Below are 26008 nucleotides of genomic sequence, written 5' to 3' on the forward strand. Positions count from 1 at the left end.
TCTAAAGTAGGACTATTTATGAAGAAAAGAAACTTGTAGGAGCAAACAAACTCTATGGCAGTAAGTTTCAACAGAAAATCTGTTTTCGCCATAAATTCCAGATATGTAAAATTGGTTTTAGTGGATGTATTAGTATATATATCTTTAATTATATTTTGAGCAAACTATTTGATTTATTCCTAATTACATTCTGACCAGCAAAAGCATCAAATTTACCTGTACTTTGTAAGAAATCTGCAATTCATGACTGACTTATGGCAGGCCATTTTAACATAAATGTTTCATCTGTAACTCTAGATATCAAAATTATTTTGATTAGACAATACATTTTGACTATCCTGAATGACTGCATTCACATTCTAATTCAACCCATCTTCAATTACATTTTGATGAGTCCATTTATTTCAATTATTCAGATATCTAGAAAGTTAGTACATGTAGACAATTTTATGTTAAAATTGCCTGCCATAAACCTGCAAAGTTAATGAGAAGCTTCAAAACCAGGTCAGTGGTCCAAAGTTTTATTTCATGAAGGATAAACTGAAACAACCACAGCATCACTTTAAGTCAACAGCAGGCTCACTCTTATTTTCAGGCTTTAAATCAGGCTGACATCTCAGTCATCTGGCACATATTTTCAGCACTTTATGAAAAACACAATTCTTCACAATTTAACAGCAGTGAAGTCTCGTCAGTATTCCTATTGCTGATGTTTAGAGAAGTAAATTCATTATTAAGACAAACTCACAACAGTAGTAAAATCCCCATTTTGGGGCTAGAACTATACAGTGTCCACAAAGTCAACACACTGGCTTATAAAGCATTTCTCATCGTCTCACGGCCCAGTTACACAAACTTCACACATCAACGTCGGAGCCTTGCACCCTGACATGTTCACCCAGAGCACCGTCACAGACTATATGGATTTTTGGAGTAAATTAAAACAACACAGATGTATTACGGAGTTCAACCAGATAGATATGTGCTAATGGATGGTTTGTGTTGCTGATTAACACGTTAATGGGCAGGTCAGTTTCTCCGCGCTCGCTCAGGGCTGGCTTTGGATGCGTCTGCGCAGCTCCTGCGCCTTGTCCCTCAGCTCGGGCCGGCTGTCGGACTGCAGCGTCGACAGGGAGCGCTGCAGCTGCTCCCGGCTCCTCACAGGCATGCAGTCCCACTGCTCACTCTCTGGTAATATCCACACAAAAATATGTTACAAATCAGCTGCAGAGTAAGATATTAAGGTTTCAAATAAATTCCGTCCATTTGGAGAGAGACACAGAGAAATAAATCTGAAGTCTGAGAATAAAAACCTAGAGATATAAACACAGAATTTCATCTGTTCTTTTCTGTTTGAATCAGCGATGCCAGGAAACGTTGGGTAAGTTGGGTAATGGATAAATAAATAACGTCCCATTTTCAAGCCAATCAACAGAAGCATACCGAAATTCATTGTCCAAGAAGGTTAAATAATGTAGACCTAAATTTGGAAACATTATTGAGGCTTGAACATAATGTGTGCTCAATATTACAAAAAGCAGAATCAATAAAAGCCTACCTCCTGTTCTCTTAACGATCAGATCCACCACAGACAAGGCCTCTGTCCGCACAGAGGAGTAGCTTTTATTTTCTGTAGAGAAAATTAAACAGTCTGTGAAGACATAAGACTTTCAATTAAAGCCATTAGATTTTGAATTACCTCCTTACCTAAAGAATAAGTAAGAGCAGTGCAGGCCTCAGTGAGGATCTGTGATAGTGCATTCATGTCTTCATTACCCTTCTCAAGCAGCAACAAGCTACAAAGAAAAAAAAATTGCTTTAACTAGCTAAATAATTCAAATTGTGGAAGACTTCCCAAATCCAGGGTGTACAGTTTGTGTTTTTGTGGTCCTCACCCCTGAAAATACGCCTTCATGGCCTGAAGAACAGCCAGCTGCACCTTCCATGTGCTCAGCTTAAGCTTCCCACACATCAGAGTGCACAAATCTGTCTGGAAACTTGCTGCACGCAAACATGCACAACAAAGAGACGAGTCTTTATTTTCGGTCCAGATTGATGAGAACAGATATGATGAAGAACTGATGTGGGTAAACACATCTGCTACTAAATCAATAGAATTCACCTTGAGTTTGTGGGTTTCTGGGCCAGGTCTTCCCAAGTGTCTCAAAAGCACAGAGTATAGCTTCAGTGTGCAGCTCCTTATCTTTCATATCTTTGTCATCATCATCATCATCATCATCCATTGACCTGGGAGAGGTGCCACCGCTCTCTGGACAGCTCTGTCATAAAAACATGAGATCAGGCTTCTTCTCAAGGCAAGTCTGTACAAAACTAGCCTCGCGACAAACAGAAAACTTAGAAGCGAACCTTCTTGATCAGAGGGAAAAGGATCTCAGCCATGTCAGTGAAGCGGTCTTCCTGGCTGCTGTGGAGAACATCTGCGGCACAGCGCAGAGCGGCCATTTTGTAAACCAGATTCTCCTTGCGGCATTCTTTAAACACGACATCCAGGATCTCTGGGATGCTGGGCTGGCCGCTGCACGGCTTTTGCAGCTCCGCGCTAAAAACCAGAGAAGAGATAATGTCAAGTTAACAGGAAGTAGTAAATGAAATTTATTTCACAACTAAAACGTGACATAAATTTTCACAGTTTACCATTATTAAAGCCCAGTGTTCATTACATATATTTGATAAAGTTTTTAAGTATGAAACCTGAAAGAACAAACTCAGGTGGATGATGACAGAATGGACAACTGGACAAACAAGCTGCGGGCAAACTAAAGTCTGAAACTATATATAAGTCTGAATTTCCCCCCCCACGTTGGAAAATCTTGATGTCAAAGTTCAATCATATTCATCCAGATCTGCACAGGAACCGTGGCAAGCAGGAAGAAGTTCTGCAAGATGACTGACCTGCACTTGGACACCACTGACCCGATGGCTTTCAACAGCTCCTCCTATACAAAACCAAAACACCAAATCTGAATTAAGTGTTGTGTTTTATTTCCAGGCTTTCTTAAACAACAGGAGCAACACACACCTTGCCAGCCCAAGTTCGCCCAGAGAGTCCCTGCATCAAGGCTGTCAGCACCAAACCGAGGTGTGGTGCCACCAATGATCCCGTCTGTTCCTTAGCAACAGTTGCCATGGCAGCTGCACCCTGAGCCTTCATCTTCCAGGACTGAGACTGCAGGGCTTTCTGTGTGATGGTGATCAGCTCTGTCATGTAAAGCCTGATGCCCCCGAAGCTTCCTGAAGTCATAGAAAAGTATCAAAAATGAAAAACCTTTTATTCCTGGGAAATGATCCTTTCCGTTTCATAGCACCGGTATTTATCATGCCACGGCGTTCCCCACCTGGAACGTTCTCCTGCCACACCTCCGACCATAGGGTGGCATCGTGACTCTCTCCTTTCTCCTCATCAGGACCCGGCGCCTGATGCATGCCCAGGAAGGCCAGGGGCAGGGCCACGCCCGCGTGGGCCTTCAGCACATCTGGACTGTAGTGGCTGATGGCATGTACCGTTAGCGCACACGAGGACTTGTAAACAGGTTCTGGAAGCAGGGGAAACAGAGTGAAAACATTTCATTTAAAAGGGAGTCAAGGCAGGAGAAAAAAAATCACAAGACAAACTAACATTTTCAACTTCAAACTTCTATGTATTTTACTGGAAGCAGCACAAAAGTGTAAAAATTGTGTGGCATTGACTTGTATTTAGATTCTCAATTTAATGTAGGCCTTTACTTTGACTAGACCATTTAAAAAATAAATATTACTTATATTTCTTCACTCACAATCTCCAACAAACTTCACAAAACAGCTGTATTTACGTCAGAATATTTTAGACACACTCCCTATGTAGAAAGAAGGGGACTTCTCAAGACAATGGGGAGCACTCCATTTTATGAAGGGGTCTTAGGAAAGGGAGGCGAATATAAATGCACCCCATACTTTACAGATTTAAATTTAAATGCAAAAACTGAAGAAAAATAAAACTGTGTAGTTTTTTAAACGCCACACATCTATGCACTGCTTTGTAAGATTCTAATAAAATACACTCGAGTTTGTAGTTTTAAAGTCATACAATGGGAAAAACTTAAAGGTTATGAATATTTTTACAAAGAACAATATCGTCACATTTTATTGGTCCACTAAAAAAAGTAAATTTCAAAGTAAGATTCACCTTCTTTCTCCAAGTACCAGTTGCTGAGCTTCAGTAGTAGTTTTTCTACGCTGCTGTCCTTTGCTGACTAAAAAGGATAATAAATGTCATCGTAATAAAGTCTGTGATAAACAGACAAATCCAGGGTTTAATAATTATCCAAGGACTTCATATTAACAGAAGGGCTTACCCTGACAAGGTGTCCCAAAGCAAAGGCGAAGGCTTTCTGTACAACGGTGCTTCTGTCATGAATGCCATTGAGCAAGGCACTCATCAGTTTACCTGCGGATAAAAACGGATTAGTTTGTTCGACTTGAGTCATTAACCGAGTCAGATGGAGTGTGGTGTTGTACCTGAGTATGGGGTTAGGTCCTGAGGACACTGTACCGTCAGGGACACAATTACACTGGCGCAGCCTCCCTAAACCGAGAACAGCAATCATTAATACAACTGATGCGATTCTGTGTGGTGGAGAATCACTGATGATGTGTGACTACAGGACTCGGTTCTACCTTTGTGCCCAGGCCCACTCCGCTCTTCAGCAGCTCACAGAGTCTGGGAACCAGCTCTCCCAGCACAGAAACATCCAGATGCTGCAGACACTGGAAGAAGACACACATTCAGAAGCTTCGCCTCAGTGAAGTGTGCAGCTGCTAGTAAATGCAGAAACCTTACAACTAACTTGGATATCCCAAAATTTGGGTTGGAAGACTCTATAGTGAATTAATTGGGATTATTGTGTGAGCATTTATTTTTGTTTTACCATGTTAACAGTCTCCATCATTGGAGAAGACTTGGCAGCACTGAGCCTTGCAGCATCCATGGCACTCTGCAGAGAAAGAACAAACGCATCTCATATAACAGGGCTTTTGCAGATTTCACCAGCACACCTTTATGACTTTTTAAGACCATTAATTAAATTTAAGACCTGTATCACGACAGAAATGTTTACAAAAGAAAATAGCATGCGCTATATAGTAGTAGTGACAAGCTTTTTTACCACAGAATAAATGCACCATCGTACAGGTTGGCAACAGAAGTGAGCCAATGGCGAAAATGAGCGTCTTCCAGCCAACAGGGGTTAAATTTACGCTTTACTCATGATAGATGCAAAAAGGCTAGCTAGCTATGGTATGTCAGCAGCTAGTTAGTGGTTACACGAACCACCTTTAGTCACAGAATGCAGTGAATATGTTTACAGGCGACTTAAATGTTTGCCTGAAAGAAAAGCCCCACGAGAAAAAAATAAATACAAGATTAAATAGTCCTGACACGACACAAATTGACATATTTAAGGCCAACTTACATTTTTTTAAATGAATTTGATACATTTTAAGGCCTTAATTTTAGATACATGATATCCGGACTTCTTAAGGTAGTGCTGACATCATGTATCAGCAAATGCAACTTCTGTATGACTTGTAGGTGAACTGAAAGATGTCTACCTTTTCCTGCTCAGTGGCTCTGAGGCTGAGGTAGTTGAGGACCTGAGGCTCCAGGGTGCTGAGGGCTTCCAGCAGAGCTGGAATCAGCCGAGCAGCATGAGGCTTTAATCGGGCGCCAGCAGTCTTACTGATCTTCACCAGGGTCTGAATACTAAAAAGAGAAAGGTTGACAAAACAGTTATACATTTCTAAACTATGCAGAACAAAATCAACAAATGCACTCAAATAGCATGTTTGATTTGACATTTTGTAATTTCTTTTGTCCTTTCCAAGACAACAAGGGGTAAATAGGCTCCAAATAATTTAATTCAAGGGGATGCGGGAATGTGTTAGGGGCTGCTTTCAAAAATTCAGTCCTTTTAGTTTCAGTGAAAGAAACTCTCAACATGGCATATTGGATTTTATGCTCCCAACTTTATGGGAACAGTTTGGTGAAAGCTCCTTCCTGTTCTAACATGATTGTGTACCAGTGCACAAAACAAATCAATAGACATGCATGAACTAGTCTGGTGTGAAGAAGCTGACAGGCCTGCAGAGTCCAAATCTCAACCTGTCAGAACACCTTTGGGGATGAATCAGACCTGAGACTGAGAGCCAACCTTCTCATCCAACATCAGTGTTTGACCCCAAAAAACATGTTTCAAGAAAAATGATCAAAAAGTCCATTAAACCCACTCCTGAAACTAATGGAAAGCACTCTTCTTGTTTCCGAAGAGTTGAAGATGGTAAAGCTGTAAAGAGTAAACAGGCGTCATTCCGTATGGATTAAGAATGGGAAACAACACATGACCGTGTGTGTTAAGGCAGATGAGCAATTACTTTTACAGTATACTGTATTCCCTGTTCACCTTTTAGCATCAGCTGAGAAAGCATCTTAAGACATCTTAGTTTGATATAAATCAGTATTTAAGTTGCACACGTAAACAGATTTACCTGAGAGAGCGAACCTCGGAGACGTTGCTAACGATGCCTTTTTCCAGCAGAGTGGGTAACATCACGGCCACAGTTTTCTGGGCTGCAGAGCCAGTAGACTCACACATACGAACACAAACCTGCACATAAAATCAAAGAGGCTGAAATACTTACATAGTGGAATAGAAACTTACATGCAGTCCAATGCGCTGACATAACATTACCTTACTGAGCGTTTTCAATGCTAAGTCTGCAGCCTTTCGCACAGACTCCTAAAAAAACAAAAAAACATTAAAAGTTCAGATGGAGATTAAACAATGAACCACTTTGACATTTATTTCAGATTATTTTCATCTGACCTTGATGTCATCCAGGACTCTGAACAACGTCTCCCACATCTCTGCCAGGTGATCAATGAGGTCATCGGCCTGACGGCCACGGATCAAGTCGTTGAGGGCCAGGCAGCTGCAAGACAAATCCATCAATTCACTTTAACCAGTCTTGGAGAAGATAAACACTCTACAAGTGTAAGTGAGAGGCCGGTCCGATCTACCTGGACTCACGCACTCTCCAGGTGTTGTTGGTCAGGTTAGAGATGACATCCTGCAGGATTTCCTTCAAGTACTTGTCCACCTGTGCAAAAAGAAACAATTATTCCTGACGGTTCTTCACACCCACTTTCACGTCATTCTGTCTCTAGCCAATGTTTCCGTTGATGTATAAAACTACGGAGCCTTACCAGGGTTTTATCGGTGACTAAGGCATCCCAGATGCTGGTCATAGCCTGGCGAATGCTCAGGTTTGGGTCAAACTGGTAGCGGTACAAACGAGGCACTAACTGTGGCAGGAATGGAGCCAGCTGCTCCCCAGCCTTGGTAGCGATCATGTGGAAACCAAAAGCTGCTCCCTGGAAGAAACAGAACATTGTTGTAGGTCAGGGAGGAGAAGAAAACCTGGCAAAAGAGAGTGAGTCTTAGTGCGTTACCTTGCGTGAGTTCCACATGGCGTGGTGGTTTGCCAGGTTCATGAACTTATAGACCAGATCTGGTTGGTTCAGGTCGCTGGCCAGTGAGCAGAGCTCCTTATATGTCGACAAGCTTTGACTGGAAGAAAATTATATAACTTGTTTTACTATTGGTTGTAACTCAAACTTGTTACAAATCGACTATTACTAACAAAACTCACCCATCAGGTGTTTTTCCCAAATCCTCCCCCTGAAACACCTCGGTATCCTCTGAGACTGCATGTTTCACCCTGTTAACAAGAATAAATAATCATACAAACTTTCAATTTACTACTTAGTTCAACCAGCAGCTTACCTTTTTCCAGTCATGAGTGTTTCCACCAATGTAGACACCAGTTCCTGCTGATCAGCTTCCCCACCCATCTCATAAACGAGCCCCAGGCCTTTAGATGCCACATCCTGACTGAGCTCTGAACAGAAAGGAAAAAAGAATGGATGAGGAAGTGGAAATGAGAGAAACTGAAAGAGATATGAAGCTCAGCTCAGCCATCTTGTCTTACCATCCGGATCTGAGAGAACGGAGATGAAGGCTATTTGAATCTCTTTCAAATGAGACTGCAGCAGAAGAGGAATACGGGAAAATTATCTTTAAAGCTTGTGCTCAAGTTAGAAATAAAGACAGTAATCCTACAGGTGGGTTATGTACATACAGTAATTTCCTTGTGCTGGCTGAGTTTTTTGACCAGGGAGAGCAGCCAGATGCAGGCCGCCTGCCGCACATGAGGGTTCTGGCTCGGAATGTATCTGGACAGGATGGAGTTGAGGACCCAGCGAACCACATCGTTGTTTTTAACATCTGATGGAAGAAAATGGAGAAAGGAAAAAAAAAAAAAGACGCATTCAAGAATTACATTAAAACAGGTAACCACACATAAGCCAGATCTATGTTATAGTTTGTATACTATGCAATTTAATTAATTTTTATTTTTTCAGTTGCTGTATTCATATGCATCTACATCTTGCATGAATTGCTTAAATTACATACATTTTAGCAATTTAAGTATATTGTGCAATTCAAACACATTCCATGTGCTTAAATGATCGGACAAACTGTTTGGCCTTGACAGCCAATCAGATTTGTAATGATTGTAAAAGTTTGTCAAACTTTAAATATTTTTTGTCATTTCAACATGCTGAAAAAAACATCTATTATTACAAATGTATTACTTTGTATTCTAAATCCCTTTTTTAAATCTAGTCTGGTCACTTTTTATGGTACTTGAGATACTCCTTTGTCAAATGTCTATGATGTGATGCTTATAGCAATGATGGTCTGGCCCTGCCTCACTTCCACTGTTATTACTGGACAGATATGTCCATTATTTAAGCTACTGATCACCATCCAGAGAGCTCTCACTGGTTGTCTTGAAATAGGGATTGATTAGTCCGGGATGTTTCTCTCCCTTTTATTTTAATTTGTTAATAAAAATATTTTAAGTAATCTTTGTGGGAATTTGTGAAATGACTTCATCTATTAGTTGCTAATGGATTCAGATCTATTTCACACCAACAGGGATAGAACCTGTAGACTCACTGTGTGGCGGGCTGTACTGGTCCTCAGTGCAGGTCCACGGATCTCTAGCGGCTCCAGAACTGGTTCCTATAGCAGCGCTAGTAATGGCCTCTCCAACTGTGAACTGTAGCTCCACCTGCTTGGCCTGGAAGGTAGAAAGGAAGAGAAAGGTTGGTATTGGTATGTGGCAGTTTTATAGCAGAATAATTTGAATACTTCTAAAATCACTTCAAGAGAAAGTTAAAAAAAAATAAAAAATCCAGTTTATACCTCCACTGAATCCATGAGGCCCTGCAGCAGCTTCTTCTGGTGTGGAAAGTCTGGGTCTCCCACTGGCAGATAACCCAAGGTTGTAATGGATCGCTCCTTCATCTGGAAAACGACGCGGATAAAATCAATCAGAGCAACAGCACAGCAAATCAGAGCCATTAAAAGTCACAGCTTACCTTTACGCTCTCTTTGCCAGAAGTGATGCGAGCCAGCAGGTTTTCCGTGACAGAGAGTTTGGTGAAGCCGTCTCCCTCTGCAGGGATCAGCAGGGTGCCGTTCCGCCCAATTTCTCCGAGAGCTGTGCAGGCTGCTACGGCCAACATGGCACTGCCGCTGTCCAGGAAGGAACCTGGATGTGAATATATGCGATCACTTTAGTGGGGAAATTATCAAACACTCACTAATTATACAACTTTACTTTGTTTTTTGTAAAAGAGGTTGCAAAAACATACAATAAAAATTTCCTACAAGTCAATAAAATCTGCACAAAAAGGATTTATGTAAAAAAAGTTCATACCAATTGTCTTAGTAGCCATGGAAACTAGCTTGTCATCATCTTGGTAAGTGATGCTCATCTCTTCCACCTTGTTTTCTGTCAACTCACAGGAGGCAATGGCTTTCTTTCTGCTCAGATTCCTTCCCACCATGTAGCCGAGAGCCAAGATGGCGCCATGCTGAGTCTCAGGACTCTGAGATTCAACCCATAAAATAAATATTAGCACCGAAAGCTTATGACACGACTAACCGTAAGTCTATGTGACATACATGGTTGTCTTTGGTAATTTTGACCAGATTCTGCACGGCTGTCTGCAGCTCGTTGCCAGTCATGGTGGAAATCACCAAAGCATACAGCTGGGCGGCAAGTTCCCTCATGTCCTCCTTATTGGTGTTCATCAGACTCTGAAAGACGAATATGATTACAGCTAATTTGGATAACAAAAGTGAAATGTGCATTAAAGATAACTTGCCAAATGAGTTTTAAAAACTTTGTACATAAAATAGAACTCACTTTAATCCAGTCTATTTTATCAGCAAACCTGGGGGCGAGTTTTTCTGGACACACAGACACCACTTCCAGTAAGCAGTACATGACTGGGATTCCTATGGGGAAATTTAGATGTAGATACATATGAATACTACAATTGACAAATATAAAATGTTTTTTTCTCTATTAAGGGCTGAATTAGTCTTAAAACAGAACAAATTAAAGCTGTGAAAGAGAAAGTGCAGCTACTATTATTTAGACAAATCATAAATCAGACAAAAGAGAATACCATCGCTTACTACCTGTTTATACCCCAAACTGCCTCCGAGGAAGGCAGATTAAGTCTCACCTCCCACAGCAGAGAGCAGCTGCTGCAGTAGATCCATGTACACATGCACAGGGTTTCCCTCCAGGCCTTTTGGCGGTTCAGCTGAGAGCAGGGTGTGGATGTAGCGACCGATGGCTGGAGCATCGTCCTGCATGTCCAACAAGCGGGTAGACATGGGCCTGGCACCAGCACTGTGGGCCAGGCACATCCTCAGGTACAACATTATCTGAAAAAACAAAAGTAATCCATCAAAAAACATATTTATATAGTTTGCTGAGTCATCTGGTTTTATCCTCAAATAAAATAGATATGTTTATTATTTACCTCTCCAAAGGCAGATGGGTTAAAAGGAATTGTGGAGGCCCCAACAATATATTTTGCAGGGGTTTTGATCCTCTGAGCTGCCTAAGAAAATGACGAGAATATGTCATTTTTTCCTGAATTAAAAGGGTAACATTATTTTGCAGGTGTGCTGTCTGTCAGATGCTCTGAGCCCTACTTTTTCTTGGATGTAGGCAACCATGTCGGGAAAGGACGGCATTGGCTTCGGTCCCTCCTTCTCCGAACTTTTTGTGGGAAAAGGCCTCAGCACCCTTTGGGCCTCTGCAGACACTTCCTCTCGTCTAAAGCACAGAGCAAAACAAATCTTACCCAGTTCCAAGTTCACTACAGACATGTATCTTAATTAAGCCATTACATTTCTCTTTCTGCATTACAAATAGTTAAGTGGTTTCATAAAACAGCAAAGTTTTTTTTTTCCTGCTGCAGTTTTTAGTGTTATGTGTTTCTTTCAACTTACGGGTCTCCAGCAGCCAGCAGCAGCAGGTACCTTGATGGCACGTGGTCAGGAGCAAACACTGTGCTGGCAAACTTCATGGCCACCTGGCGAACTTGTACCTCCGGCTGCAGTGAAACAACAAGCAGCAGGTTCCTTTTATTTCTACTTACTAAGCTTGTTACAGGGTTTTTACACTGTTCCCACAGTAAAATTCAAACATTTTTCAAACTTTTCCACACCACAGTTTTTTTTCACACATTGGAGATAAAAATGGTACCAGTGAACTAAAGACAGTTTCAATTAACTATGATATGATGTAATTTATTACTGAAATCATTAGGGACAAGGTACACTTAAATATAGCAAAATTTTAGGTTTTGAAAGGTCTCTCTCACACTTATCCTGTACACTTGACTGGTCAGAAAAATAAATAAATAAAAGAAATCTCTAACAAATTTTCTTTCCAAGTTGTCTGGCATTTAGCAAATAAAAATTATTTCGGTAATTCTAACTGACCTGAAATAAGAGGCGTTTGGTCGGATTTAACTTCAGACAGTGAGAATAAAAATGTGCTCATCTTTTTATTACCTTTAATTATCTGGATTCAACTATAAATAACGGTTTCCAAATTTAGGCTGTAAATCAAACATTTGATTGTACTTTTTGTTACAAAACTGTGTGGTTTAAATATCAAGTACTTTTTAGAACTTCATACAGAAATGAATCACTTTCCTAAACTTAAAATACCTAATTGAAATTCAAGCATTTTCACGGATTTCAAGCACCAGTATGAACTCATTTGTTAAAACACACATTACAGTTGTCAAAGAATCAAATTTTCTTCTTGATGTGGTAGACTTACCTTTGAAATATATGCAGCCACCAGGGCTTCCATCAGATTCAGTAGCGCCCCCTGCAGGTTGGCATACGCTCCAACCATCATTGACAAAGCTTCCTGAATGGCAAGGCGAACATCCGGCTCCTCCTGATCAAGCAGACACAATGTTTAAGGAAGAATACTATAGTAGGTTCACCTCCAACTTTTCCAAAATGTGTTCCACCAACCTTACACATAGACTCAAAAAACTGCTGCACAAGAGCAATATCCTTTGTGAAAAGCTGAGGCATGCGACTGAAATAAAAAAAAAAAAAAGTGACGGTTGGTCTGTTTCTAAATCGTACGAAATTGAAATACCAATAAGATGTTATCGTAACCTTGAGAGCTTTCCGACAGCAGAGTAGGCAACACATAATAACTTAGGATCCTGCAGAGAGAGACGTTATGAGAGAAAGAAAACACAATAAACCAAACTGCAAGAATTACCAGTGAGGTGCAGGTTTTGATTAGACAAGAAATTTGATAATGACCAAAATCTGAATCAAGTTGTCTGCAAAGATTAAAACACTTATTTAGAATAACATTCTTTTAGATCTGCTAAAAAACATACTGAATTTCCAAGTGTCTGTTTTCACTCTACAATAAATATAAACAGACTGATATTTGCTAACCGCAATAAAACAAGGTGCTTAAAATGTCAAAGCTTTAATCATTTTGTTTGTGTTTTGAAATAATCTTTACATTCAGTACATTGCAGATCTGCATATCACCAACTTTTCTCTCTCACACACACAGTGTGACGTCACGTCTGCTTTTGATCTAAAGCAGAGGTGACACATTATGGCAAAAGTTTCTTCAGGCTTCTGTGCTGCTACAATAAATGAACAAATGACTTAACAGTTTGATATGTCTGACCATAAATCAGAGTGTTTCGCTTTCAAATATCAAGTTGGACAAAGCTGTTATTAAAAATAAATAAATAAATCTTTTAATATGGTGCAGTCTTATATTTTGAAATGTGCAAAAGAAAGTTCAGGAGCTACAATCTACTAAGATGATACAAGTAGTTTGTTGGGGTCTATTTGCACAGATACCTCTGCTCCATTACTTGGAGGATCTTTCAGTACAGGTACATTTCCAGTTTTTAAAGAATGATCACTGCATAACTTGGGGCAGATAAAAAGAAAATCACGGTTTTATTTTACTGTAAACACTTTCTTTTAAGACAGTTACATTTTCAATTTAGCCTCTTAATGAGACCTAATGCAATCAAAAACAGCTAACTATTAGACCAGGATTGAATTAGTCTTAAAACATTTTTAAATTTAATTAGCATCTTATTTACCTCCTTGTATTCGTTGATAAGTTTGGTCAGACCATTGAGCAGCATTAGTCCTAAAGGCTTGTTAGTGTCAGGGCATCTGAAAAATAGAAAAAACATTTAGACTTTATTCATGAGAGGGAACAAAGGGAAGCTGTTCATGGACAGAGGAATAAGTGTGAATGTCTTACACCATGCAGATGTGATGGACAAACTGTAAGGTGAGAGACAGCAGTTTGTTGTTGGTGTTGGCCCCAAACAAGCCATCATAAACAACCTGAAGCACAAAGTAAACCAGTAAAGACATTAGCACATCGCCAAATAGAAGATGACGTAGATCTCTGAAAAGGCAGCAACAGACATTCTGACAACTGATTGTCTAAAAAAAGAGTCAGTATGACCTGGATGTTTGCTGGGAAGCACTCTGCTGCCAGCCGGGAGCGTAGAAGATGTGGCAGGATTTTTAGTTTGACTCTAGTGCTCACTGGATCATGTTTCAGCTCTTGTTTGACATTTCCACCCTGCAGAAAATATGTGAACATTTTACCTTGATCTGAATTTGAATAAAAATCTCCTTCATTGGCTTTTAAATTAAATGTAAATTACAAACCTTTGTTTTAAGAGGGACATCTCCCAGATACACCTTGAACATCTTGTTGATAATTAGAGGATTGTTCCAGTCAATGATGCTGGAACGAAACAAAAATAGACATTAGGAAAATAGCTTTGTAATGTGTAAACAGGCCCATCTTGTCATTCATAAACAGAAGATAATAGGAAACCGAAACTAAAGACGTTCACAGTCTTTCCACACATTTAACATGAAAATAAAAAGCTCTACCTCTGTTTGCTCCTCAGCTCCAGATCAGCTGCAGTAGCCACACTGTGTCTCGTGTCGCTTGAAGCCACCGCCAAGTGGATCACTGTCTCCACCTCTGGCACCTGCTTGGCCTCAATGAACTTCACTATGCCCAGCTTACACTGTTGGAGCAACAACCAAGGAGTTAGACAGAAACCTGCAATTAACAGCCAAGATAAAACTATGATTAAACTGAATTGACAATGACTGATATCTCCATAACACACTAAACTGAGATAGATTATCTTGATATTTGGCGATATTTCCTTTAAACTGTATGACTTGGGCCAAACATTTTTAGTAGACTTCCAAAAGCTTGTTATTTTCCCTCCTGTGTGCCTTTATATAATTATCATAGCAACCTATGGCATTTTTCTTCATATACGATTCCAAATATCTGGTTTCAACTATGAACAAAATATATGATCAGACAGACCAAACATGACCATCTGAATACGTTATTGTACCTGCTCTAGCTGCTCGGCGTTCCACTGGGCTTCTCCAATAACCCTCTTTGCAGCATAGACACTCATCCCTGGGGGAGGCTGGGGAAGACCCTGCCCGCTCCCAGTGACCGCCCCGTCCGAGGAACCTCCCTGGGAAGAGGATGGTGCAGGCCGAGTGGGAGACTCATTCAGCACAAACCTGATGATGTGGAAGAAAGAATGCTCCAGTTCAAAATGCTTTCATCCTCGCGATTAACACTCATTTCCAGCCGCAGGTTTTATTTTGACAACTTACCCATAAGGCATGAGCAAAACATCCAGCATGAACTCCAGTAGAAGGTGCATCATCTTTGGCCTTTCAATTAAATTGAATGGAGACACGCCTTTGGACGAGTCTGCAGGATACTTCATGTGGTAAAGAGTGGGAATCAGAAGGTGCATCAAGCTGAAAACACAAAAAGAAAATTGAGAAGGAACTCCATATGAAAGCATCAACCTTTAATGTTGCCTGAACATTAACCGTCTGAACAATTCCACTGAGAAAACAAATCTAAGTGGAAAAAGTATAAAATACATGTGAGTGGTGGTAACCTGGTTGCATAAGTGTTGACATAGTTGCTCAGAATTCTGCAGCATCCAATTTTGACAGAAAAATATTTACTGACTTTGCCTTCCAAAGGTTCTCCAAACCTATCAGTGTGAGGATATTGCTTGTCCACAACCTTCTCCTGTTGACCCCACAGATTTAGTTCTGGACTAAAGCTAAGCCATTCTAAAACCTTCAATTGTTTTGGACTCACCGAGAATCTGCAGCTTCCTACCATACACATGATGGTTTGTTGTCAACACTGGTCACATAGAACAGTTCAGGATTTCAATCATTTGGCCAAAGAAACCCAATTCAGAAAACAAGTTGCACCACAGAAAAATGCTACTGTATTTCAGTGTGTATATGGATTTCTTTTAGTGTCGTGCACTGCTGGTTTTGAGTCAGACGCAGTCAGGACTGGTTAATTTGTTTTTTTTGGTTGTTTTTTTTTGGGGGGGGGGGGGGGGGTGTTAAAAGTTCCCTGATAAATTCTTGTTTTGCATTTTCATTCACTTTGAAGAAATATTCAGTTTTGTAATGTTACAGTTGTCCCACATTTTCCTCAATGAATAATCTTTACTGTGCTTTGGTAAATGTAGAATGTTGAATGTTTCAGCAATGAGATTTATAGCGTTGCTGTAAACTATGAAACAGATGAAAATGTCAGCAAAGCCCAACGAGGATAACTGAACATTCTTTTAGATTAATCAGATTCACTAAAATTGATGGCCTGTGTGTCCTTAAGAAGACTGAATACTAAAACTGAAGCAAAAGTATTAGCTTGATGTTGTGCACAAATGCACAATCCTAAAATATGAAGAAAAAAACATTTTCTGAAATAATTTATTAACGTCTCCTCTTTTTACATCTCAAAAACCTAGAGTTTCTAACCGGAGTGTGCACACCTTTGGCATGCAGTCTAGAAGGTGACAGTACTTCACTGGATAGGTATGTGAGAATATGTGTCCCCTCACCTGTCCTGTTGTGGCTGTGGTTTGCCTTCCATGGCAGTGATGAGAGTCGGGGCCAGCTCACATTGTTTTGCCACCTCTAGACGAGGGTAGCCCATTTTAATATAGATGATGGTGAAATTCTGTCAAAAAATGAAGTAGATTTCATTTTAATGAAACAGACCTGTTTTTGTTTCAATTAAAATACCAAATCAATTAAAGATCACACAAAGTTAAAATACACAATTTTTTTAAAATCTGATTTATAATGAAGACAACAAAATCAACTCACACATTTAGCATTTATTTGATTAACTAATACTGACTGAATGTTTGCTCAAGATATTTTATTTAACTTTAGAGTGACTAAACATAATATGGACAGTAAGCATCCTCTCTCACAAGGCAAACACTGTATTAATATCTTACTGTAACAAAAGAAGCAGCTGCAGGGTCCTGGTACTGCACCAGCAGTGTCTCCACTGGTAGCTGGATCTTTGGTCGGCTTTTAATCCTCTTGTTGAGGTGAACCAACAACTCCATCACCTAGTCAGAGACACATTTCTTAGTGCAGTTTCATGAAACAGATACATGAATAAGTAATGCAAAGAAACATAAGGCTGCTGAAAGCAATCTTTAAAGTACAAACTTTTAACTTTTCCACATTTTGTGACTCTAAATCACAAACTTCAATATATTTTAAGGTGGTTTTAGTGATAAACAAATAGATCAATAAACAGCAGTGCATATTTGTGAGGGGCAGGGAAATGGTTTTCAAAGTTTATTAAAAATGTCAAATTCTACAAGTGGGGAGTCTAGTTGTATTTAGCCCCCTTTTCTCTTCTACCTCTAATGTAACCTAGTGCAACCAGTGGACTTCAGAAGCCACATAATTAGTAAATTAGGTCCACCTGGGTGTAGTATAATCAATGTATTAATACACTTGTTCTGTGACCTATTAAGCTTCCTTAAACAGGTTAGGTCTATGGACTATACAAAACACGTTCATTACATTTTTTGCACAAAATCATTCTTAGATGATGAGATTTTAGTCTGCTCAGTTCTACCTATTTTGAGCTCATTTCAGAACAGAGTTGTTTTAGGGCCTCTTGTAACTTTAAATCCAAATGAGCTGCTTCTGGCCACGCCCCCCACAACTCAACGCTTACACTCGCACATGAAAATGGCTGCGAACAGATGCGCAATTATATAACTGTACATCTTTGAAAAGCAAAAGCAGGGCATCCTGCACAACCAGCAAGAATGCAACAAGTGATTTCTGGATGATAAGTCAATAGCAAAACAGTTGTCTTTGCCAGAAGCCACTGCATGGCGCATACAGTGGTAAAAACCGGCTGACCAAACATGCTGGAGCTCCACTTGGGTTGCCAGGTGACAGCCTGGGCTTTGCTAGGGTTGCTAGGTGAGGGGAGGTGCATGCTGATTTGTAACTTGACATTACAGAGATTTTTTTAAACGGGTCATTTTTCAGACACCAAAAAACATTAACTTACTATTAAAAACCAGCTGGGTGTTGTTGTTTTTTCTGCTGTGGTTTTTATAAGCACTTGGACTGGTTTTATCTATATATGAATAATTAGTGTGCTTTATATTGATGGGTTTTTTCCCCCTCATTTTCTACTTGAATCCCAGAATTTGCACATAGTTGCATAGTTGTAAAATATTAAATCGTGTGTTATGATCAGTTACTCAGTACTTGAGTAGCCATTTTATAGAATACTTTTTTAATCTTATTTCAGTCATTTCTTGGAAGCTTACTTTTTATTTTTAATTGCTGCTTTTACGTAAGTACAAGTTCTACTCTACTCACCTCTGTTAGTCCATCATGCAATAACAAAAAGAGTCTGGCACAACTGCAAACCTACCACAATGTGACCACCTAAACTGGCTGGCTGAGCACTCAACCATTATTTTTACTTTACTACTCACCTTCTTTCGCACCCCCTCCTGAACACTGGAGAGTTTGAGAAGAACAGGTGGCAGAAACTTGGAGATGATGTCCTGAAGCTGGTCATCAGTTTCTGCATGGCCCAGGCGAAGGAAAACGCGTTCCAGTTGATCTAATCGAAACACACTTTTACCTCACCGGTACACCAAGTCATGGTTTCAGCAGCTCCTACTGTACAGTATCTTTCGATTTTAATATGAATCTTTAACTCATTGGTGACTGCAGACACCTTCTGGGTTAAATTAACCATGTTAAGTCATACTGGAAAGCAGCATTTTGTCTCATTATGGCCGATGAGCTCAACCTGCCAGCTCCTGTACATAACCCAGCCATGCCTTCTTTCTCCTGGCTTAGCTTTCTAAGCCGTTAGCAACAAATGACAAGACATTCCAAGCAGGTCATCTTTTTTTTTTTTTTTTTTTTTAATTAGCATAAAAGCATATTTTTCTAAGCAGTGACACGTACGTGAAACTTAACCTAAATGTCACAAATGGCAAAAATGCAGATCTCCACTGTAAGGCATTGGTGAGAGGACATAAATAAGAAGCCGATGTGATAGTTTTATTTTCACCATGACTGGGCAAACGGCCTCCTGACGTTAGCATGTCAGCTAGCTACGTAGCCTGTTCCCAACCCAGTTTTAAACTGAATTTGGCGTTATCATTACTTTATAAACAGCCTTAGTAGCAGGGCGGGCAAAAAACACACCGCCACACATGTTTTGGCGACCACAAATGGGACATTTAAGAGGATATGAATCGTTAACAAGGCAGAAAGAAACTTACTGAGTTCATCCTGGGCAGCCATGTTTGCACTAAGTCATCAGTGACCCTCCCAGTTGACAGAGACCGCCGCTTCTCTGGAGTGCCAATAGTGCCACGACGTAATACACGAGTTAATAATAATTATTATTAAACAATTATTTACGTTATTAATTAAATGACGTCGGAAATAAATACATTGTATGAATAAACTGATTATGCTACGTCAATAAGTATTTTGTTATATTTAAAAATATTTTAATGTAATGTTAAATTTTAAAGTTATATGTCAAAACAACACAAAACTACTGTATATCATCGTTTCTTTTTTGTATTACTTTATGTGTTTCCATCCATTATGAAGAAAATTAAGTTATCCATCCATCCATCCATCCATCCATCATCTTCTGTTTATGTATAGCTCAATCCCAAGGTGTTTTGGGGGCTAAAAGGGTTACCAACTTCCAGCATGTTCTATCATGCATTACTGCAGATGAGCCTACAATCCATCTATCCAACACCTACTCCAACCACCCATCATCATAACTAACACTAAGCCTCTTAAATCTCTTCGCTTGACGCACTTGCTAATCTTGACTAGCTATCAACCTTTTTCCAGTTTTAAACCAAGGGCTCAGACTTCGAGAAGTAGACTCTTATTTACACTTGGCTCCACAGCATGCATATCATGTCCTGAAGATAACAGGACATGATATGCATAAGTCTTGTCTTTTTATAAAGACAAGGCTTATAATCTTGTCTTTGCAAACAAACAAAGACAAAATCATAGGTTTCCAAGCAGACATCCTCCTCTCCATATACTCTTTCAGAATCTGCCCATCAAAACCACAAACATGATTGGAAAACCAGTTCTGGTAGAATCTGATCTGCACTGAAAACAAGCTTGGTAGACAACATCTGGCACAAGTTGCCACAAATGGCCCTGTCCATAAAAAATGGTTCACCTGCATGTTTTTATGGAGATATGGGGTGAACCATTCATCAACCAAAAATATCCTCAGGGTTCAAGGTGTATGTGTATTCCCAAAAGGGGTTGCAAGGAATACCACTTAGAAAAACGTTTTAGTATTTCAGAAATTGCTGTTCTACTGGAATTTTTATTCACAAACATCTATTGGGTTTACAGAAACTGGTCCAAAAAAGATGATGTATACACTGTGCAGCAGCTGTGTGAGTCTTTAAGTTCAGAGATCAAAGTAGTATTGACAGACTAAGTGAATAAGATAACGTAAAGGCAACAGTAACTCAATGACCACTTGTTACAACCAAAGTGTGCTGAGAACCATAGCACACAACATTTCAAACATTGAAACAGATGGACTTTAGCAGAAAAAATTTCATCAAACAGGATGCCTTCTCTGAAAGCTAAGAAGTGGAAACTGATTCAACGACTGGCACACTGAACACAGCATTACTGTAGCCTTCCACCAGTCTGTTCTTGGTTTACTGACCTTTGCATCAGTTTCTGCTGGGTGGTTGTTGAAATCTTTTTCACAGTAGCTTGCTCCAAACAGTTCTATCTGTTTGGCTCAAAGATCAATGTGTTGAACTACTAGATTTTTTGACTGTTTGACTGCTTATTTGCTAATTTGCTTTGTGTTACCTTGTAAATACAGTATTCAAAACCAACTTTTCTACAGTGTACTACAAATGGAAGCCCATGTACTATTAGTTTGAAAACCATGGATTTAAATCTGTGTATTCCAGTAAGAGTTACATCCATTCATCCAGCCGTCGTCTACCTGCATGTCCTTGTAGACTCCAAGGAGAGCAGCAGTAGGGCAATACGTGGTGAGGTACACCCTGGACAGATCACCAGTCCATTACACATATGTGTATGAAGTACTCTGCAAAATGTTTAACCAATCGATAATTTTTGTACTGCTTTAGTAAAACTTTCTTCCAACTTTGGCACAGCAGAAATTCCCCAAATGAATCAATGATGGGATACAAGCTCCTCAAGACAAACCTGACCAAAAGGAGCAGTGGTCGTTTTTGATATGGGCAAAATGTCTTTCTGCCTGGGGCAGCACAGCAAGTTTTAATCTAAAAGTGGAAAAGAATCTGATAGATATGTATAAAAAGTATAAAGAATGCTTTAAACTAATTTGGGCTCTAAACAAAAGTTATTCTGCTGTACTGCGGGGGGGAATGGCTCTTTGGATTGGAAACGTTGCAGACCCCTTCGCCAGCTAATTCGCAGATCTCAAAGTACATGGATGGGGCTACACCACCACGGCCATGACAGTAGCAGCAGCAGCGTAAAGCGCAGGCGATGTGAAGCGCAGCCCCTCTTCTTCGCTACACGAAGCAGCAGCTGTCATGTGAATCAGCTGGGTGAACAAGGAAGCAGATAAACAACAACACGACTCCGTCTCTTCATCAAGGTAGGTACAAACTGTTGAGCTTAGTCGGGTTCTCGGCAGTGATATTATAGGAAGAACGGTGCACGGAGTCCTGTTTTTTAATCATAGTGTTTAGGAAGCAGGTTGCATTTCGTGGCTCTTGTTGCAGAATGTTCGAAGCTATCAGCGGCTAACCCTTTAGCACTGGCAATCACTGAAGTTGGCAATCGTGCGTCTGCTGTGAGCTTTCGTGTCTTTATTTGTTTATCTTACGAGCAAATCTGCAAGTCACGAACAAACACACCAGCACTGAAACTCCAGAATGGAGCAGTTCGACTACAAGAAGTCGGAAAGGATGTAGCTAAGGGCCTATGCGAAGCCACCTTGCGAGGGGCATTTAAACCCCATTCCCTGTACTGTAACAAGTTAGCTAACGTTACAGCTAGGTTAGCCTACTAGTTATTTATACCTTCCCCTTTACTGCCACTAAAGGTAAATACCAATAAACGGAGTTTTGTGAGTTCACATCTGAGAAGCCTGTTGACTGTGTAGTTTTACGTGAGCTGGCCAGCTGAATTGGCAAGCTGCGCTGTTTGTTCAGCCATTACTCGGCATCATAACAGAACGTAGGCTAGCTGGCTAGTTACGTTGGGAGACAACAAAGATGAGCAGAGTTACACACGCTGAAGTATTAATAGTCAAATGCAGCTCAGCATAGACTTAAACTCTTTCGAGTGTAGCCAGATTTGTTTTAGTTACATCAACTTGTTCCAGGAGGTTATCGAGAATTTTAATAATTTGTTTAAAACCCAAAGTGTAAGACAAAACTGTAGTTTCTTTTTTTACTTTGCTTGTTGTGTTTTAAGTGATCTATTTTTAGTCTGTAGCTGCTTTCTAAAATTAATGATTTATTATGCGGTAATGTAAATTTCAAAGAGGCAGCATCGAGAGGGAGTACAAAAGGGTGCGGAAATCTGAATTCACATGGTGCAATGTGATCCTTTGTGTACCCGACACAGTAAAGTTGGGAGTGGAACTGGGATGGGTGGCTGGGACAAAATGCTGCGAGGGGCAGCTGCAGGTTCAAGTAATCAAAACAATATATGCTGAATCTCTACTGCCATCTAGTGGTCTTGTATATAAGACATCTGCTTTCCTTACATTGGGATTTCAGCCATCCCACTAAATGGGGAAAAAAGGACATTTAATATGATACATTGCTTACATAATTTTGCTCATTGTATTGGGATCTAAAAGGTTAAATTGTTTAGATATGTTTATATCAACCCATCTTATGTCTTTAAGATTTTTAAAGTTGTTTTCATACCTAAAATTAACCTAATTTTAGAGATACATTTTAAAAAAATTCTAAAATAAAAGTACAATGACAGCTAAAATAAATCACCAACAGTACTATTACTATTCAAATGTATTATATATAGTAGTTGTTTCTAACAAGATAGTTATTTATAAAACATATTGAGATTAAATGAAATCCGACTTTTATATTGCTTTTCAACCCTGAAAGGGTTCTCAAAGACGCTTTACAATAAAATCGGTCACTTCCATTAACACACACATTCACACACTGAATAATGATGATGATAACAATAGTTATAATAATAATAATGACACAAATCGTCGGCATGATGTTCATCATAAATGATAGCAATAAGGAAAATGAACAATGTAGTTTTAAAGATGTATTATTATTCCTGCAGAAGCAGAATGGGCTGCCTTTCTACTTAAAGTCATACTTAATATGGCTTCTAGTAAGAATCAGTACACAACCATCTATTGAAAAACAGCAAGAAATGATAGAAGCATTTGTTTATAGAAATAATAGAAGCATTTGTTTTCCCATCTCAGATTATAGCCACTGAGGAGGCAGGATGGCGGGAGCAGAGGTATCCGCCCCTGCAAACCCCACCTGCAAGATTATGACCTTCAGGCCCACGATGGAAGAATTCAAAGACTTCAACCAGTACCTGGTGTACATGGAGTCTCAGGGTGCACACCGGGCAGGCTTGGCTAAGGTTGGTAGAGACTTTGAGAGGTATACATCATTGCTTCCTCTTTATTCATGTATCAGAGCTTTATTAACCTACTCAAGCAGGATTAAGAAAATAAATCAGAGAGAAACCTTTTAAGGAGTTTCTCTTTGAGAGCGAACCGAGTGCAATGTTTCCAAATCAGCTCTCATCATTTAGATTTTGCTGTTAAGTTCCTGTTATATTTTCAGCAACAAGTCTCTGCTTTCTTTGTTTGTGCCATAGGTGATCCCCCCTAAAGGCTGGAAGCCGCGTCGAACCTACGACGATATTGATGATTTAATGATCGACGCTCCCATTCAGCAGATGGTGGCGGGCCAGTCGGGACTCTTCACTCAGTACAACATCCAGAAGAAACCTCTTAGTGTGCAGGAGTTCAGGCGGTTAGCAAACAGTGACATGTGAGTATTATAGTGTCGCATTTAATATTCAGTATTATTAATTCTTAGTATTTCACAAACAGGTACTTCCATTCTGGTGCTGGCGGAGGAATATTTTAGAAAATGTTTTGTTATGGAGCACTTTGTTTGAATTTCATATTGTGTTTGAATTTCACCTTTTGTGAAGGTGAATTTCATTTTTAAGAGTGACCTGCTCTAAGTAGCGTTTGTTCACATAATTAAGGGATCCTAAATGTTCTTAAAATACAAATAATACTCATTCAAAGATTAGTCTACATTTGATTAAAATTAGGAATGATTGAAACATTTCTTTTACACTTAAAGATTTTTTGAAATCTAGGAAACTGTGAAATACATGCAGAGTAACATCTATGTCAAGGGTTTTATGAAAAAAACCAATATAGTTTTAATTTTTTTCCCTTTTAAAGGTACTGTACACCTCGCTACCTGAATTATGAAGATCTTGAGAGGAAATACTGGAAAAACCTCACTTTTGTCTCACCCATATATGGTGCAGATGTCAGTGGCAGCCTCTATGATGAGGTAGGTGACCTGTCTATCTCACTTGCACTCTCTCTGTTTCTTTTTTTTGGCCTGTTTCCCCCCCTCGTAGTCAGTCATAATCGTCTGTCTGTGTTTAGGTTCGGTGCATGTAGCTTGCAGAGTCTGTAGAATCCTGTCTGAAATGCCTTTAACTCAAAGCATTGCAGAGTGTACATCACAGGAATGGTTTTATCTGTATATCTCTGGTTTCAGTTTGTTTTTGTTGTTGAGAATATTAGTTTAATATAGTCATAGTCACTTTTTACAGGAAGACCTGGGATTTCACTGGAACATAATATTTTATGTAGCTGATTAACCCCCCCCCCCCCACGAAACTCCCCCCCAAAAACAAACAAACAAAAAAAACCAACAGGATTGTAAATTGTCTGTAGCACCGGTTTAAGCCCCTGTTTCCAATTTCCTAGGACATAGAAGAGTGGAACATTGGACATCTGAACTCCATCCTGGATGTTATCGAGGAGGACTGTGGTGTGTCCATACAGGGGGTCAACACGCCATATCTCTACTTTGGGATGTGGAAGACCACCTTCTCCTGGCACACAGAGGATATGGATCTGTATAGCATCAACTACCTCCACTTTGGAGAGCCCAAATCCTGGTGAGTGTGTGTGGCAGTGATTTCAGTATGAGGGTGAACATACAAAGGTGTAAATATTCAACAAAGTGGCGTAAGTGGTACAACTTCCAGACAGATTCGACCAATCTTTGGTTCCCATCACCAAATAGTTGGTTCTGATATCTGAGAAAAAGAATCTGTAGCTTGATGAAATGTCATGTAAGATATTTAAATTACAGGATAAATTCAGTTCATGTAGCAGACATTTTATGATTATGCAATACAGTGATGCAGGATAGCTCAAACTCAGTTAGCAAATATCAAATATGCCTTTGAATTGTTGCTTCACTAATACACTGATGATCAAATATGTTCCGATATTTACTACTTTACATATTAAGTCACTATGCTGTACAGTAAGCCTCTTTAATATGAATTAAATCCAAATTACTTAATAAACACATTTGATTAACGTTTAAGAGTTCCTCTTTAAGACTAGACTATGCTTACCTTTACCTACTATTCTGTGGTTAGCAATGAGGCATTTTGCTATGGTTGCAACCTTTTTATGACCACCAAATGTTGTAACTAATTTCTGTAAACTTTATATTAGTTGATTAAAAATCAATTAAGACAGCAGTTGCAAATTGAAGTCTAATTTTGACAATCTCACCTCCACCATTCAGCACATTTGAAAACGGTGATAGCTGAGATTTTTCTTTCGTCTTTTCACAGTTGCTACAGCCAAATTCTAGCAAATCATTTTGAAGGCTAGAATAAAAACATTTTTACTGAGATTATACAAGCAATGCAGAACCTTGCAGAAGTATTTCTACCCAGGAGGTTCTTTTACATTTTATCTCCTTAAAACCATGTATTTGGGATTAGTGATAGACCAGCACAAAGTAGTTCTCTGATTC

The 26008-nt window shown here is 39.6% G+C and overlaps 2 protein-coding genes across 7 annotated transcripts in view; one reads left to right on the forward strand and one right to left on the reverse strand.

Annotated features, from left to right (window-relative positions):
* Positions 1-505: 505 nt before the first annotated feature.
* kiaa0368 (KIAA0368 ortholog) lies at positions 506-19220 on the reverse strand. Its single transcript, XM_005814518.2, has 49 exons — positions 19175-19220; positions 18371-18501; positions 16850-16966; positions 16445-16563; positions 15177-15326; positions 14903-15080; positions 14418-14557; positions 14187-14265; positions 13978-14097; positions 13768-13853; positions 13601-13676; positions 12633-12682; positions 12483-12549; positions 12280-12402; positions 11439-11542; positions 11139-11262; positions 10964-11044; positions 10661-10865; positions 10336-10427; positions 10092-10226; positions 9844-10015; positions 9503-9675; positions 9327-9428; positions 9078-9201; positions 8194-8339; positions 8044-8098; positions 7839-7953; positions 7705-7773; positions 7505-7622; positions 7259-7426; positions 7073-7152; positions 6879-6984; positions 6744-6791; positions 6541-6659; positions 5608-5758; positions 4926-4991; positions 4675-4764; positions 4516-4582; positions 4353-4444; positions 4184-4250; positions 3357-3554; positions 3041-3252; positions 2914-2957; positions 2368-2560; positions 2123-2279; positions 1896-2001; positions 1708-1796; positions 1559-1630; positions 506-1188 (listed from the first exon to the last, which is right to left on the reverse strand). Exons 1-49 carry the CDS (start codon positions 19194-19196, stop codon positions 1049-1051), a joined length of 5538 nt encoding a protein of 1845 aa, XP_005814575.1. The 5' UTR covers positions 19197-19220; the 3' UTR covers positions 506-1048.
* A 2236-nt stretch (positions 19221-21456) lies between these two features.
* Positions 21457-26008, forward strand: part of LOC102223593 (lysine-specific demethylase 4C-like) — a 39755-nt gene continuing 35203 nt past the window's right edge. For 5 of the 6 annotated variants that reach the window (XM_023333686.1, XM_023333687.1, XM_023333690.1 and 2 more), the window contains exons 1-5: positions 21457-21558; positions 23386-23552; positions 23793-23968; positions 24397-24511; positions 24937-25130. In XM_023333686.1, the coding sequence (XP_023189454.1) occupies positions 23409-23552; positions 23793-23968; positions 24397-24511; positions 24937-25130 (629 nt within the window). In that variant the 5' untranslated portion in view covers positions 21457-21558; positions 23386-23408. Of the gene's footprint in view, positions 21559-23385; positions 23553-23792; positions 23969-24396; positions 24512-24936; positions 25131-26008 lie in introns of those variants that run through there. The other variant, XM_023333688.1, reaches the window with a different exon arrangement.

The sequence above is a fragment of the Xiphophorus maculatus genome, chromosome 5 (genome assembly GCF_002775205.1).
Source record: "Xiphophorus maculatus strain JP 163 A chromosome 5, X_maculatus-5.0-male, whole genome shotgun sequence".
Classification (NCBI taxonomy): domain Eukaryota; kingdom Metazoa; phylum Chordata; class Actinopteri; order Cyprinodontiformes; family Poeciliidae; genus Xiphophorus; species Xiphophorus maculatus.

Bases quoted from the DNA above. Each gene is read 5' to 3' on its own strand.
- kiaa0368 (XM_005814518.2), bottom strand. From the start codon at position 19,196: ATGGCTGCCCAGGATGAACTCA. The intron at 10,428-10,660 runs GTGAGACTTAAT...ATTTCCCCATAG, and splicing joins GCTGCTCTCTGCTGTGGGAG to GAATCCCAGTCATGTACTGC. The intron at 7,774-7,838 runs GTAAGCTGCTGG...TCTTGTTAACAG, and splicing joins ACACTCATGACTGGAAAAAG to GGTGAAACATGCAGTCTCAG.